General features: G+C 45.2%; 1 protein-coding gene across 1 annotated transcript; it reads right to left on the bottom strand.

Moving 5' to 3' along the window:
* Positions 1-88: 88 nt before the first annotated feature.
* On the bottom strand, positions 89-9,218 carry mks1 (MKS transition zone complex subunit 1). Its single transcript, XM_056595631.1, has 18 exons — positions 8,719-9,218; positions 8,343-8,464; positions 8,010-8,062; positions 7,728-7,886; positions 7,408-7,505; positions 7,016-7,144; positions 6,246-6,350; positions 5,975-6,083; positions 5,696-5,752; positions 5,540-5,582; positions 4,959-5,021; positions 4,394-4,464; positions 4,178-4,247; positions 3,954-4,061; positions 3,417-3,550; positions 2,823-2,905; positions 2,420-2,517; positions 89-2,143 (listed from the first exon to the last, which is right to left on the bottom strand). The coding sequence occupies exons 1-18, from the start codon at positions 8,793-8,795 to the stop codon at positions 2,046-2,048; spliced, it is 1,677 nt and encodes a 558-aa protein (XP_056451606.1). The 5' UTR covers positions 8,796-9,218; the 3' UTR covers positions 89-2,045.
* Positions 9,219-14,104: the final 4,886 nt, after the last annotated feature.

The raw sequence follows: 14,104 nt of genomic DNA, 5'->3' as shown, positions 1-14,104 counted from the left end.
TCCTCAGTCTGAGCCGTTAAAGCTCGGTCTGTTTGGTTGAAGCCCAGAGCAACAGCAGAGAGCAGACTCCCCTGTAACCCGGTTGTGTCTCCATGAAAAGGAGCAGGTCAATGGAATTCTCTGATATTTAACAGACGGAAAAATGACCAAGATTATCAAAAATAATATCAACCAAACATCATAAATACGGTTTATTGAAGAGTCCAGCAGGAGAGAGCGGACTCCCCTCTACCGAGCTGTGTCTCCATGAAGAGTGACCGCTCTATGGGAACACATGTTCGCTTTAGAGATCAATCTGTCAATTGAGCAAAGGTAAAGATGTATCAAAGAATATCAAAATGCAGCAATCAATTGATGAACGGATCAGAGTTCAGACCAGAATTCAAACAAAAAGGCACATCACAGGGCAAACTGTTATTATTCTGTCAAATAAGTCCCACAGGTGTCGTTGCAGGATGAGAGATGTTGTAGGAAGAGAGCAACGTCAAAGCATTCACTCTCTCAAAGGGACTCTGTTCCTGATTTTAAAACACATGAAGACATTCAACATATATATATCATCCGACATGTCTTACGGCCACATATTTGGCTACTATGTACTAATATGTAGCATAGTACATTTGTTAACAGTTGAAAGACAAAAAAAATATGATGCTGTATGTTTGTATAGTTCAGCATACCGCAAAAATTAACACGACTGTCCTACACGTTTAGTACATATATTTGTTAAGATAAGATAGCCTTTATCGTCATTTTACAGTCGCCTATACAACGAAAGGCGACATTTGAGGTTGAAAACCACCAGGCATGTATGGGTTCTGTGGAAATAGTCCAAGTCGCTGGCAAGCGACCCAGCCCCCCGGTACCAGTCAGACTGGAAGCATGGCAACTGATGAACCAGAGATAGCCCATGCTTTGGGAGGAAGGCCTACGGTAAGCCCCTGATGAACCAGAGATCGCCCACGCTTTGGGAGGTCAAGCAGAGGCCTACGGTAAGCCCTGATCAACCAGAGATCGCCCACGCTTTGGGAGGGGAAGGAGATACCCTTCATGTATTTATTTATGCATATTTTGTTTAGATGTACTCACACCAGATCCAGTGATCCAAATACACAATACATATTCAGAAACATTCAAATAAATCAAGTCAAATAAGTAACATAGTGTAAAAATGAAGTTGAATTATAAAATTGTTTATATCTTTACAAAGTTTTTTGATGCCCATCACCACAGAAAGTTGACCAAGGAATTGATAGCATCTTTGTGAAAAAGGGTTTCTCATAGTTTCTGTAATACTTACATACTGTAATGTCTCTAAAGCTTGTTCCAGATTTCACAGGACAGGTCTAACAAAGGCCATATGTCAGTCTTTAAACTCCAGACGCTAGTCAAGGTCTATTTTTTTTTATAATGGCTTAACATTTTCATCAATTTGACCAAATAAAATCAAAAAAAGCTTCAAATCCAACGCTAACACAAATATCAAAGTATGGAAAGTCCGAAACACAAAACCTGTTCCACCTCCACAAAGCATCGCTACACAGCAACAGCGAGCGTCTGCGTCAGGACTCAGCCTGGCTCTGGGTCTGGTCTACGTGTCGGGGTCTGGTGTACAGCCTGGGTCTGGTCTTCGTTGTGGACTGGGGGTGGGTCTGGTCTACGTCGTGGCCTGGGTCTGGTCTACCTCGTGGACTGGGTCTGGGTCTGGTCTACGTCGTGGTCTGCAGCCTGGGTCTAGTCTACGTCGTGGACTCAGCCTGGGTCTAGTCTACAGCCCGGGTCAGGTCTACGTCGTGGACCAGGTCTGGTCTACGTCGTGGTCTACAGCCTGGGTTTAGTCTACGTCGTGGTCGGCAGCCTGGGTCTGGTCTATGTCGTGGACTCAGCCTGGGTCTGGTCTACAGCCTGGGTCTGGTCTACGTCGTGGACTCTGCCTGGGTCTGGTCTACAGCCTGGGTCTGGTCTACGTCGTGGACTGGGTCTGGTCTACGTCGTGGACTACAGCCTGGGTGTTGTCTATACATGGTCTCCAGCCTGGGTATGGTCTAAATCATGGACTGGGTCTGGGCGCTGGTGTTGATGAGATCCCCAGGTAGGCTCTCCCGGGCCTCCTGCATGCGTCTCCTGGCCCTCTGGAATGCCTCTGGGACCACACACACACACACACACACACACACACACACACACACACACACACACACACACACACACACACACACACACACACACACACACACACACACACACACACACACACACACACACACACACGTAGAATAAAGTATATCATGGCTGTTGGCTGAGGGGTTAGTAATACAGCGGGTTGATAGCGATCAGAATATCTTGGCGTGGAAACTATTCTTGAGTGGAGCTGGCACAACACATATAACTAGGAGGACAGGTGGTCTGTGTCTCCTACCCATGATGTTGTAGACGGCTCCTTGCTGGCTGAAGCCCCCCAATTGGTCCACAACACTTTGTCTCTTCTTCCTTAGATCTCTGGCGTCAACAAATGCCCTGCAGAACGTGAATAAGCAGATAGGCAAAAAGCAAATCCCCTGATAGGTAAAAATACGCCTAGAAACTAACCATCAACTAAATATAATCCTGAGGTTAAGACAGTTGTTCAGGTTTTAGCTGAGTGGCTGAGATAATGTTGAGCATACGAGTAACATTGATTCAAACTGCTTTAGTAGATAGCATTATGGTGAAAACTAATATCAGTTGTAAATATTGCTTAGCACTGGTCACTTGGAAGGTAGCTGCCTCATAGCAGTAACACAAAGGAAATATTGTGTCTGCCAAACGTGTCCATCACTCACCTGGCGTGCTGGAGACAGTGGAGGTTAAAGACTAAACTTCCTGTAGTTTCAGTACAGAATCCAAATCGACTCAGTCGGTCCCCCTTAAAAACATTATAAATATATACATGATAAATAAGTTACATCATATCATACACACACACACGTGTATACAGTATGTGTATATATATATATATATATATATATATATATATATATATATATACACACACGTGTATATATATATATTATATATATATATAGATACACACATCATATTTATTACATCAAGTAAGTGAGCAAAGTTCGGATTATAAAATAAAGTGAATTGTACTTATCGCAAAGAGAAGGGGCTTCCCCGGTATCCTGGCCCAACCAGGCTCATTCAATCTGGCCCCCCTAATAATCCTCCTGTACAATTGGCTGACTCATTAATTCCCTCACCCTCCACCTCAAGCTGGTGTGTGGTGAGCGTTCTGGCGCAGATTGGCTGCCGTGCATCACCCAAGTGGGTGCTAAACACTGGTGGTGGTTAGTGAGGTCCCCCCTTCACTGTAAAGCGTCTTTGAGTGTCTAGAAAAGCACTATATAAATTCAATCCATTATTGCTCTTACTTTGAAGGTTCCCGGGACCCGGACATAGCTGTGGTCCTCCAGCTCAGGAGACCCCCCGATGAAGAAGCGCCTCAGCCCCGACACAGTGCCCGTCTGCAGGGGGCGCCACGTGTGGCACGTCACTACGTGCTTACCTGACACACACACACACACACACACACACACACACACACACACACACACACACACACACACACACACACACACACACACACACACACACACACACACACACACACACACACACACACACACACACACACACACACGATTCATATGCATGTGTCTGGACGACCAAACACCTTCTGAGAGGCGGCAGGTTCAAGACTTGATGTAATATTAAGCATTCATATGAATGTTCCACAATGAACTCGGTATGACTGCAAAGAAACAGTCAGTAAAATAGATTCCCTCTAAAGCCATTCCAATCATGACATTTGGTCACACACATCGCTTGACAAATGACAATCATTATAATCTCCGTTCCAATCTGCCAGCCGTTGGACTTGTTGGGAATGAGTATAACTCCTGACTCACCAGGAGTGGCGGGGAACACCAGATAGCCGTAGCCCTCCGTCCGGTAGCGCTGCCAGTAGTCCAGCGACAGCACCTTGAAGTACAGCACCGGCCACTGGGGAAGGGATTCTGGTGGCATGCAGTGAGGCGGTCATTAGCAGCCTTCACACAACAACACACATCTGAGGGACGCACAACCAACTCCATCACACAAAAAACACACATCTGAGGGACACACAACCAACCTTGGCTCTCGTTCTCCCTCAGGTGGAACGCCTCGAAACTGAAAGGGTAACTGAAGAGAGCCACGCTTTCCTGTGGACAGGGGGACACCTGGTGAATCACCAGTCTCATTCTGCCTACAAAGTTACCGCCTTCTGCTCCTCACTCGGTACTAAGTACTGCCTTCTGTTCCTCACTCGGTACTAAGTACTGCCTTCTGTTCCTCACATGGTACTCACCTTCCCTATGGTCTTGGTTCGGCAGGTCTGGGTCACCCCTGAAAGAGGCTGGAAGGGCAAGGTGGACCAATCTGAGGAGGAGCAGAGTTCAACATGACACTGAAACATGAGTCTTAACTAATTTGGACCAATCTGAGGTTCAACACGACAGTGAGACATGAGTCTAAACCAAGGTGACCAATCTGAGGAGGAGCAGAGCTCACCATGACACTGAGACGTTTCATGAGTCAAAACCAGTAATTGACCGTCCAGTCAGAACCATCTCAGCAGTAGAATCTATTCATTAAGATGTTTTTATACTCCCTGAAACACGGCGTGATCACTCTCCAATACTCTTTATCAAATGAACTCCTTGTGCATTGAAGTTTTTCGACAGTATTTTTAAACAACCAAACTAGAACCTTTGGTACTACAAAGACTCACTATTGGGCAGCTCCATGTTGTACTACTGGATCCTGAAGTGCAAAGAGTCTCACTATTGGGCAGCTCAATGAGAAGTGGACTTACAACAGGGACTCACTATTGGGCACCTCCATGAAGAAATGTACGTACAACAGAGACTCACTATTTGGCAGCTCCATGAAGAAGTGGACGTACAGGTTGTCGTATTCAAAGCCCAGGGCAGACACTGGGACAGGGAGAAGAGGAGGAGAGGAGGGATGAGCAGGGATGAGGAGACAAATCGGAGTAGTCTGGTGTTCTGGAATGGTCTAATGCAGACATCCCTAACCCGGTCCGTGGACCGGAGCCGTGCCGTGGACCAGTTAGAACCTGGCCTTGAACTGTTTCCACAAAAAAATAAATATATATTTTCTTTTTGCATAACTTAGGATACACGAGTCATGTTATCTCCTCCAAAGCATAGACTCAATATACTTATTTGTAGTGGAGAAAAGGGAAACATTTAGTGAATTAATCTGAAAATCAAGGACTGTCTTTGCACTACTTTTTATTGAAGTCGGAGGTGACTTTTCCTGTGTTTGTCTTATAAGTATATATTGTAGTTTTTGAATTTGTGAATATGACACATAAACCATTTTGAAAAACAGCCCCATCCTTTGTTTAAAAATGATGCATCTTAAAATGATGCATTCTAATTGACAAACAAAAGGGTTGGGAACCCCTGGTCTAATGGGTCTCACTCACCGATCTCCCCGTTCACCATGAGACGGAGGACTCCTGGTGGTGGCTAGAGGAAATGCATCAATCAACAAACATTAGTATAGGCTGGCAAGCCATCTCCTTTCTCAAACAGAAATTGTCCCTCTTAAAAATAAATTACCCCATTTTACATTGACTCACCATTTCAAAATCATGTCCAACCAAGCTGTTAAGGTAGTCTTTGTGCCGTGAGTATAGCTGTGGATAGCATAAGGTATTCAGTAATAATAGCCTTGGTAGCCAACCATGGTTTGGCTGTTATTAAATCCTTTGACCTAGGTCAAAGGATTTAATAACAGCCAAACCATGGTTGGTTTGGTCTATTACACCTGACGCTTGATGTAAGGAGAGCTGAAGTCAGGTTTAATAGACAGGTTTAACGGTCTGTTAAACATTCAGCTTGACGTGAGAAGAGCTCACATCTTTGTACATGTGCTGCTCCTTCTCCTTGTCCTCCGCCGCCATTGCCGTCGACACGTTGTCCAGAGTGAGACGCCACACTTCTTTCTTCTCTCCGTTGGTCTCGACCCTGCGAGTCACACACAGACATGTCGTATCAGAGAGATACCTCTTGTTGGGTCTCATCAACAAGAGGGGGAGGTGTGTAGTGAGAGGTGTCTGAGAGAGGAGAGGACCCCAACATTAACCAAAGGATAAAGCTGATGAGGAACGGTTCCCGTTATAGACCTACCTGTATGGTTCCTTCCCTTTGTTAAAGTCTGGTTTCAGGAGGACAACGCCATTTCCGTCCGTCCTCACAGTGAACAGAAGACACTCATTCTCCTTGAGGCCCAACCTGGAAACACACACACACACACACACACACACACACACACAGACGGTACAGTACAAGACAAGAGGGTTCTGCAACATTTACGCCTGGATAGTGAATACAATCATTCGTCATAATTCCATTAAAAGGTGCTGTAGGTACGATTACTATGGAAGTAAGTAGTTATTTACATTTCACATTTTTTTAAGGAATGCCTAAGCCATCCATCGGCTATCAGTGAGGGAAACGCTCCTTGGGAATATTCTGTACTGTTTGACAACGCCTGCTTTTGGATGGGAACATTTTCTATACTGCTCGTGGCTTATCAGGGCATCTCTTCCTTGATTGGTTGTCAGTATCCATGTTACCCCTAATTCACAGGTGAATGGCAGCACTTCTAATTGGCAGAGAAACATGTAGAGAGGAAGGGAAGGTAGATGACATTAGTTCTAACATAATCAGCCTTAACGAATGAATCCATACTTCTCACAAGTATGATATTCTGTAACTTTATTGACCCAGCTGTCTGACTGCATCCAGACAAATTCAGCTTCATGGCTCCACTAATAGCTACTTATGCAAACATTTCACAACCAAAGACTACATGACATGGGGAGGTTCTACACACAACAAGCTAGGTTTCCTGAGGTCAGAACATGGCCGCATGTGATGGTTCCCCCTCCACTCACCTGCCCGGAGGTCCCAGGTCAGCCATGATGTGCATGGTTGTCATGGCGTTGGTCACCACATGACTGCTCTTCACAAAGTCGTGCGAGGGCTCCCAGGTAATCATCTTAGACCGGGGAACACTGCAGTCTCTGCGGGCGGACCACAGCACCATGAACACCGGTTTAAATTGTTCAGCAACGTAGCTTTGGGAGATAATCCAGATACTGAGGGGTGCGTTTTACAATGATAACGGTATGAGTGTTGCCTCTTACTAGGTTGGAAATACTTCAGCCAGCCGATTAAATAACAAAGTAAAAATATATTCCTGCATATTACTGTTCATTTTTTAAAATTGTTAGTCTAAAAGCCTTCCAATGAGGTGGAGGCCGATCCTAGCAACAGGACGACCTACACGGTGCGTCTCTCCTGGCGTCGGTTTCTGACCGTGGACATCCTCTCAGCCAGGAAGGTGGGGGCCGACTGGGCTGTGGTCACCGAGTCTTCACTGTGCTGTTTCATTTATTTTTTTGAAATAATCACATCAGAGTTTTAAATAGAGAACCGTGGAACACACAAACAGAGTGTTTTTATCACAAGGGTGGGCTTATTCGTACTTGCACATAATAAAGTTACATTTCCTCAGGTCCATCATGCATTTCACAATGTGTGTGTGTGTGCACGTGCGTCTGTCAGTGTTTTCGTGGAAACATGTGCATGCCACTGGAGCCCCACCAGCTGCTGAAGGCTGGTGAAGCGGTCGTGTTCGGTGTAGGTGAAGACCCTCTGGTTGCGTCGACCCTTGGTCCGGAGGAGGGCCCTGACCTCTGTGTGGTACTGCTTCTCCAGAGGACTGTGGCATGCTGCCTCGCTTTGGAAGAGATCCATCTCACTCTGAACACACAGAAGAACACAATGGTGGTCCAACAGGTAACGGTTGAGCATTAAGAAATAAGGAGAGACATTAGAAGAGATCCTAGACATTCTAACTTCAAACTAACTGGCCTGTACTGGTACCTGGCTGAAAAGCTTCTCCTGCCAATGCACCACAAGCTCTTCCACATTATCTCCTAGAGAGGGCGAGAGAGAGCGAGAGAGAGCGAGAGCGAGAGAGAGAGAAAGAGAGAGAGAGAGAAAAAAGACAGTGTTGTGCTGTATTTTTTGCAAGGAGGAGTGCATACTTAGGATTCTTGATCAATGGTTTTTATATTTTACTCACAAAATAGGGTAAACTACCACAAGTCAGATCTTGTATTATCATATGTACTACTAAGTGCAGATGTGAACACTACAATACTTAAAGTGCACATTCATCTGTTACTAACAGAGTATCCACTGCGTGAAAAGTACCAGCTTGGGCCTGCGGGGTCAGGGTGTCCAGCTCAATGACCCCTGGGTTCTGTTGGGACAGCACTGTCTGTTGGAGATGCTGGGACAGCACCACGCTGGAAGTCACCCTCTCCACACGCACCCTGAGACACCCGACAGCAGACACCAAAACCATTTAAATGAGTCATCATCATGATTACATTGTAAGGCGGTCAGTATTGTTGGTCTATAATGTCGTTTCCTGACGGGTTGGAGGTCTTTAATGTAGTTTAATGAGGTCTTTAATGTAGTTTCCGGATGGGTTCGAGGTCTTTAATGTAGTTTCATGATGTGTTGGAGGTGACGTGAGGCCGAATTAGCGAGATGGAAGAAGGCCAAAAGGTAAAAGATTACTTACGATATCCTGAGGTTTTTGATAGCATCTCTCGATCGGTACACAGCCTCACTCGTGTCTGTATTCCAGCTTTCTGCCATTGATGATGTGAAGGTAACCAAAAGATTAAACTAGGGATAGGGGTCGAGCTTGGTCAGCTAAACTTTACCGTCTGGGTCCGAGTCTCCAGACACCTGCTCCCGTGTTCATTGATGGATAAACAGCTATAAAGCCTCGTTACATCAATGATCTGGAAGCTTTCTGTTTGAAGAGTGAACCACCATGATGTTAAGGAACAGATCAGAACCAGAACACAGTTTCAAGGAAGCCATGAGCGTTATAGCCGTTGCGTAGTAACGGACTTCTTCTTCACTCGGTCACCTGAGCAGCACATATTATGCCCCACAGTGCCGCCTGCAGGGCGGGATGAAACAACATGGACAAAACACCAACATAATCAGAATCAGTACTACATAATGTATTTCCTGTAAAATATGGTTTAGTAAACCACATCGTTTAAGACGCAAATAAATGAGAAATGGCTTAAATCAAGTGAAATTATTTGAACAGAGTCTAAATGGAGTAAAGAATGTACACACCATTTAAAAAAAATAAAATGGTTGGAAACAAATAAAGTGAAGAGTTAAATAAATAGCTAAAGTGATCAAGTTTGAATACATTTGAGATAAAATATAAAATAGCTGAGCTGTTCTGATTGTGCGCGTCTGTGTGTGTGTGTGTGTGTGTGTGTGTGTGTGTGTGTGTGTGTGTGTGTGTGTGTGTGTGTGTGTGTGTGTGTGTGTGTGTGTGTGTGTGTGTGTGTGTGTGTGTGTGTGTGTTTGGTGGTAGTTACTTGGAAAGGTATGTTATTGACCTTATTCCTTAACAGTTCAAAATAAGCTCACAAAATGATAAATGATGAGGCTTCTAGGCCTACCGTTGGACTCATTTGAATCTCAGCTTTCATATAGCAATATTGTTTGTCTAGATTTGTTTCCAGATTGGATTGACAATTTCCAGCCCAACTATAGACCAAAGACCTGCCTACAACGTATATTGCTATTTAATGCTGCGCCCGGTGCATCTTGGTCCGTTCTTTCTTGTGCTTACCGGTGGACAACTTGTTAATCTTGGATGTGAAGACGTGGTGTGTGCGGGTTGTTGCTTTGTGGAGCACTTGTATGGAGTACCAGTAAGTATTTGTTCTGTATTTTTTGTGTACATTTTATGGATTTCTGTATATTTTCCATATATGTATGTAGTAATATGTGTGTAGTATGTGTAGTATGTTCACCAATAGTTAAATAAATGTTCAAGCCTACTAGAAGGATGTTGAGCAATGTTTTATTCGCAAAGACTACAATATTTTTTTGAACGCTGTGCATGCACCTGCGCATGAAATGGAAAATTGAACTCTGAGCAATCGACTTCAGCACTTTCTTTCTGGACAGTGCTGTGTACAAACGACGTAAGGAGTGTTTCCCAAGAAACCGCTCGGGAACCACGCCTATAGAGGTAAACAAGTTTGATAAGTCTATACGTAGGATTCTTCGTGGCGCACTATTGACAAAAGTAGGACAGTTCAGCCAGAAAAGAATATTGCTGAACAATGCCAAGATGCTACTGAACATAGAAGAACTGAAACACATTAACATTACACCAGATGGGTCCAAGAAGGTGAGAGTACAACAAAACATTGAGAGACGAAATAAAGACGAGAGAAGAGAGTGGTGAACAATCAGTGGAACAAGTGACTGGAGACCAGCAACAAGGAGAAGATGAGTAGGACCCACAACCAAGAAGGGGACCAGGCATTTTATTCAGGTTTTAGGATCAAGTTTTAATGTTGCAATAATGAAGGTTTTAATGCAACTAGAGTAACTGGTGATGACACGGGGGACGACATAGAGATATTTTGAAATGATGTGCAGTTGGATGGGGAAACCGCAGATCTAGGCGAAGATGACTCCTCTGACTTCGGAAGCGGATCAAGCCAAATCATGGACAATAGTCTCCTTCCAGATGAATCTACAATCACGGGAGTTCCAGAGATACTGAAGAGAATACGATGGATGGGGATGCGGGTGAAGAGACTACCACTAGACAAACGAGAGGTATTAGATGTATCTGTAGATTAGATGTACACAAAAGCAGACTTCTTACTCGGGAAACGCAACATGCTGAAGCTGCGCATCAACAGAGACCAGCCTGACATTATAGCCATAACCAAGTCCCTTACCTAGAACAAGACGAACACCTGGGTGGACGCAACAGTGGAGTTCAGCATTAAAGATTACAAGCTGATGGAAGGGAATCATAGCAATAGAGGAGTGCTGATATATACTGCCAATCACCTGGAAGTGACAAGAGAAGAAGCTCTGTCTGCAGCAGCTCACAAGGAACAACTATGGTGCATAATGAGATCAACAGATGGGAACAGAATTCTACTCAGGGCACATATACCACAGCCCGCGCAGTACCGCAAAGAACAAACGACTGAGAGATATGTTGAGTGGCACTTGCAGAGGAAACGCCAAGAACTAGAGTAGTAGTGGGTGACTTCAATATGACGGGAATCAACTGGGAAAACCAAAACTGTGTTAGCAGAGACGAGAAAATGTTCATAGATGTCATTCAAGACGAATTCTGGACGCAACACATCACAGAACCTACCAGATACAGATTCGGACAGACACCTTCCCTACAGGACCTAGTCCTAAGCAACAAGGAAGAGATTATTACAAGCGTCACATACACAGAACCACTGGGTAAAAGTGATCAATTATGCTTGATTTTCACAATAGATGTTGAACCAGTGATTACCAAATCGGAGACCCTGAAGCACAGTATAAACCGAGTTGACTATATGCAAAGATGAGGAAGTTCTTTGACACAAACTGGGAAGTCATGGAGCCGCTAAATGGAACTACAGCAAGGACAAGTACCAGCAAGCTGTTGACTATGTCCCATGATGCACACAGAGAAGCGTGAAATGGACCAGACCGCTGTGGATGAATGGCAAGGCCAGGAAGAGCTGCAAGAAGAAATACTGGGCATTGAAGAGGTACTATGCATACACAGGCAGCAAAGAAGACTATGAGAAATACCCCAGGAAGAGGAACGTGTCACAAAACATGAACCTACAACTGAGAAGAGACTTCGAGAAGCTAATAGTGAAGGAAGCCAAGATGAGATCAAAGGCCTTTAAGTCCAGAAATCGGAAATCGCAGCCGAGAAATTACGGACCTGTGAGCTTGACGTCAACAGTGGGCAAACTCCTTGAGAAAGTAGTGAGGCGACACATGACGAACCACCTACAGCATAATAGCCTCCTCTCAGACACACAGCATGGTTTCAGAGCTAAGCGGTCCACCACCTTACAGCTACTGATGGTACTCATCCATTGGACGGAACTCCTGGATGAAGGATCAAACCTAGCTATTCTGTATCTAGACTTCCAGAAGGCCTTTGACACTGTCCTGATCCAGAAACGACAAGCCTACGGCATAAGCCTACGTTTCTAATCATAGTATTCATCAACGACCGGCCAGACATTATCTCCAGCTTCGCAATGCAATATACAGACGATACAAAGGTGTACCCATCGATCAATTAAATTGACATCTTGAGTCTGGGGTGTCGGTCTGGTCTCCTAGCAAGATAGGGTTGGAAATGAGGAACCAACCCTATGGGGAGAGGATCAGATTGCTGAATCTGCCGTCCCTATTCTACAGGCGTAGCCGTGGGGACATGTGAGGCAAATAAGCATATAAGCTGCAATAACTGCACATAGCCACAAAGGGAGCAGGACCAAGCATATAAGCTGTAATAACTGCACATTGCCACAAGATGGCAGCACCATCACACATACGAGGAAGCCGGAGGCGGTCACTCAACAACATAGTATCACATGTACTACGTCATAGAGGCCGTGCCTACTCCGTATCTAAACAGCGTGCAAGCGAGAACAGATCAGAGACTATAGAGGCAGGGCAACCTCGGATACCCAGCTAGTAGCCTCGTGCCCACTGCACCGTCAGTCAAAGGACGTCGGAAGGTGTGGCTGACGGATGGGGGAGCTTTCCAGGGTCGTCAGAGCACGAGTAGTGTCACAGTGCTTCAATTTGCATACGCAATCTTATTGGATGACGGATCCGTCGCCGCCGAAAAAGTTGAAAATTGTTCAACTTTTTGACAGAGCGCAGATCCACAATGCATTGCGCGTCCGTCCCCATTCAAAGTCAATGGGGATCAGTCAACGGACGGAGGCAGTGGGCATGACCCTACATGCCCACTGCACCGTCAGTCAACGTACGTGGGAAGGCGTGGCCTGCGGATGGGGGAGTAGTCTTTGCAGAGGCATCCGTCAGCCAATCAAATCGCTTCGCCGGGTTCTTCCCGCTTCTTCCTGCTTGTTGCGATGCAAGATGACCCGCTTTCCCGCTTTCCAGTATCATCAGAGCCCGAGTCGCCTCACAGTGCTTAAATTTGCATACGCGATCTGATTGGATGACGGATCCGTCGCTGCCGAAAAAGTTGAAAAATGTTCAACTTTTTGACGGAGCCGAAGGCTCCAACGGAACGGACGGATCCACAATGCATTGCGCGTCCATCCCCATTCAAAGTCAATGGGGATCAGTCAACGGACGGAGGTAGTGGGCACGAGGTGAGGCGTTAGACTAGCTGTACCAAGAAGAACCCACGGACATAGCGTGAAACTGGAAAAACGATACTGCAGAATGTCGTGGATAAAACCCACAGCCTAAAATTACGAGATGTTAAGAAGGACTAGGGTTGAATGATCACGGCTTATTGTCACCGCAGAGAGTAACAACATCACCTGAGTTGGTTTGCAAAGAACTAGCGAACAGTCTCGGAGCTCTGCGTTATATCCTTATTGTGTGGCCTCCCCTAAGATGTCCTTGGCCAATCACAATGCTCTAAACTACGGGCCCTCGACATTCACTTCCACGATATCCAAAAGTACATTCCATACAGTAATTGAAGCATTACGAACACAAGGGTTACATATTAAACATTAGTGACATGAAGTTACAGATTATACGAAGTGAGGTCTTTCATTCAAATCTATCCATCACCTTGTTTATTAACCTGATCTTAAATCCCCATGACTTACCACATGGGTTTAAAGGGGAACTATGCAACTTTTTTGGCTTAATTTACCTTAATATAACAGGTCAAGAGTCATTGTGATGGTTCTATTACACTTTTTGGTTCGATTGGTCGCTGCTTCGACTCCCCCCAGCGCATCTTGGCGGAGAAAGGGAACATGCCAGTTTCTGCCGGCGACTCGCCGCCCACTCTTGCGGGAGTCTCGGGTTTTGCGAAGTAGCGAATTGTTTTATGGCACTACAGACCCACAAACACGGAACCGGCTCGATATAAACAC

Source organism: Gadus chalcogrammus, chromosome 7 (assembly GCF_026213295.1).
Source record: "Gadus chalcogrammus isolate NIFS_2021 chromosome 7, NIFS_Gcha_1.0, whole genome shotgun sequence".
NCBI lineage: Eukaryota > Metazoa > Chordata > Actinopteri > Gadiformes > Gadidae > Gadus > Gadus chalcogrammus.
The sequence above is the reverse complement of the archived record's forward strand: the minus strand, read 5'-3'. Positions and strand labels throughout refer to the sequence as shown.

Excerpts from the sequence above, each read along its gene's own strand:
- mks1 (XM_056595631.1), bottom strand. The coding sequence starts at position 8,795 with ATGGCAGAAAGCTGGAATACAGACACGAGTGAGGCTGTGTACCGATCG. Across the intron at positions 7,145-7,407 it reads CGCCAGGAGAGACGCACCGT|AGACTGCAGTGTTCCCCGGT; the intron begins GTAGGTCGTCCT and ends GTCCGCCCGCAG. Across the intron at positions 3,551-3,953 it reads GGTGTTCCCCGCCACTCCTG|GTAAGCACGTAGTGACGTGC; the intron begins GTGAGTCAGGAG and ends TGTGTGTGTCAG.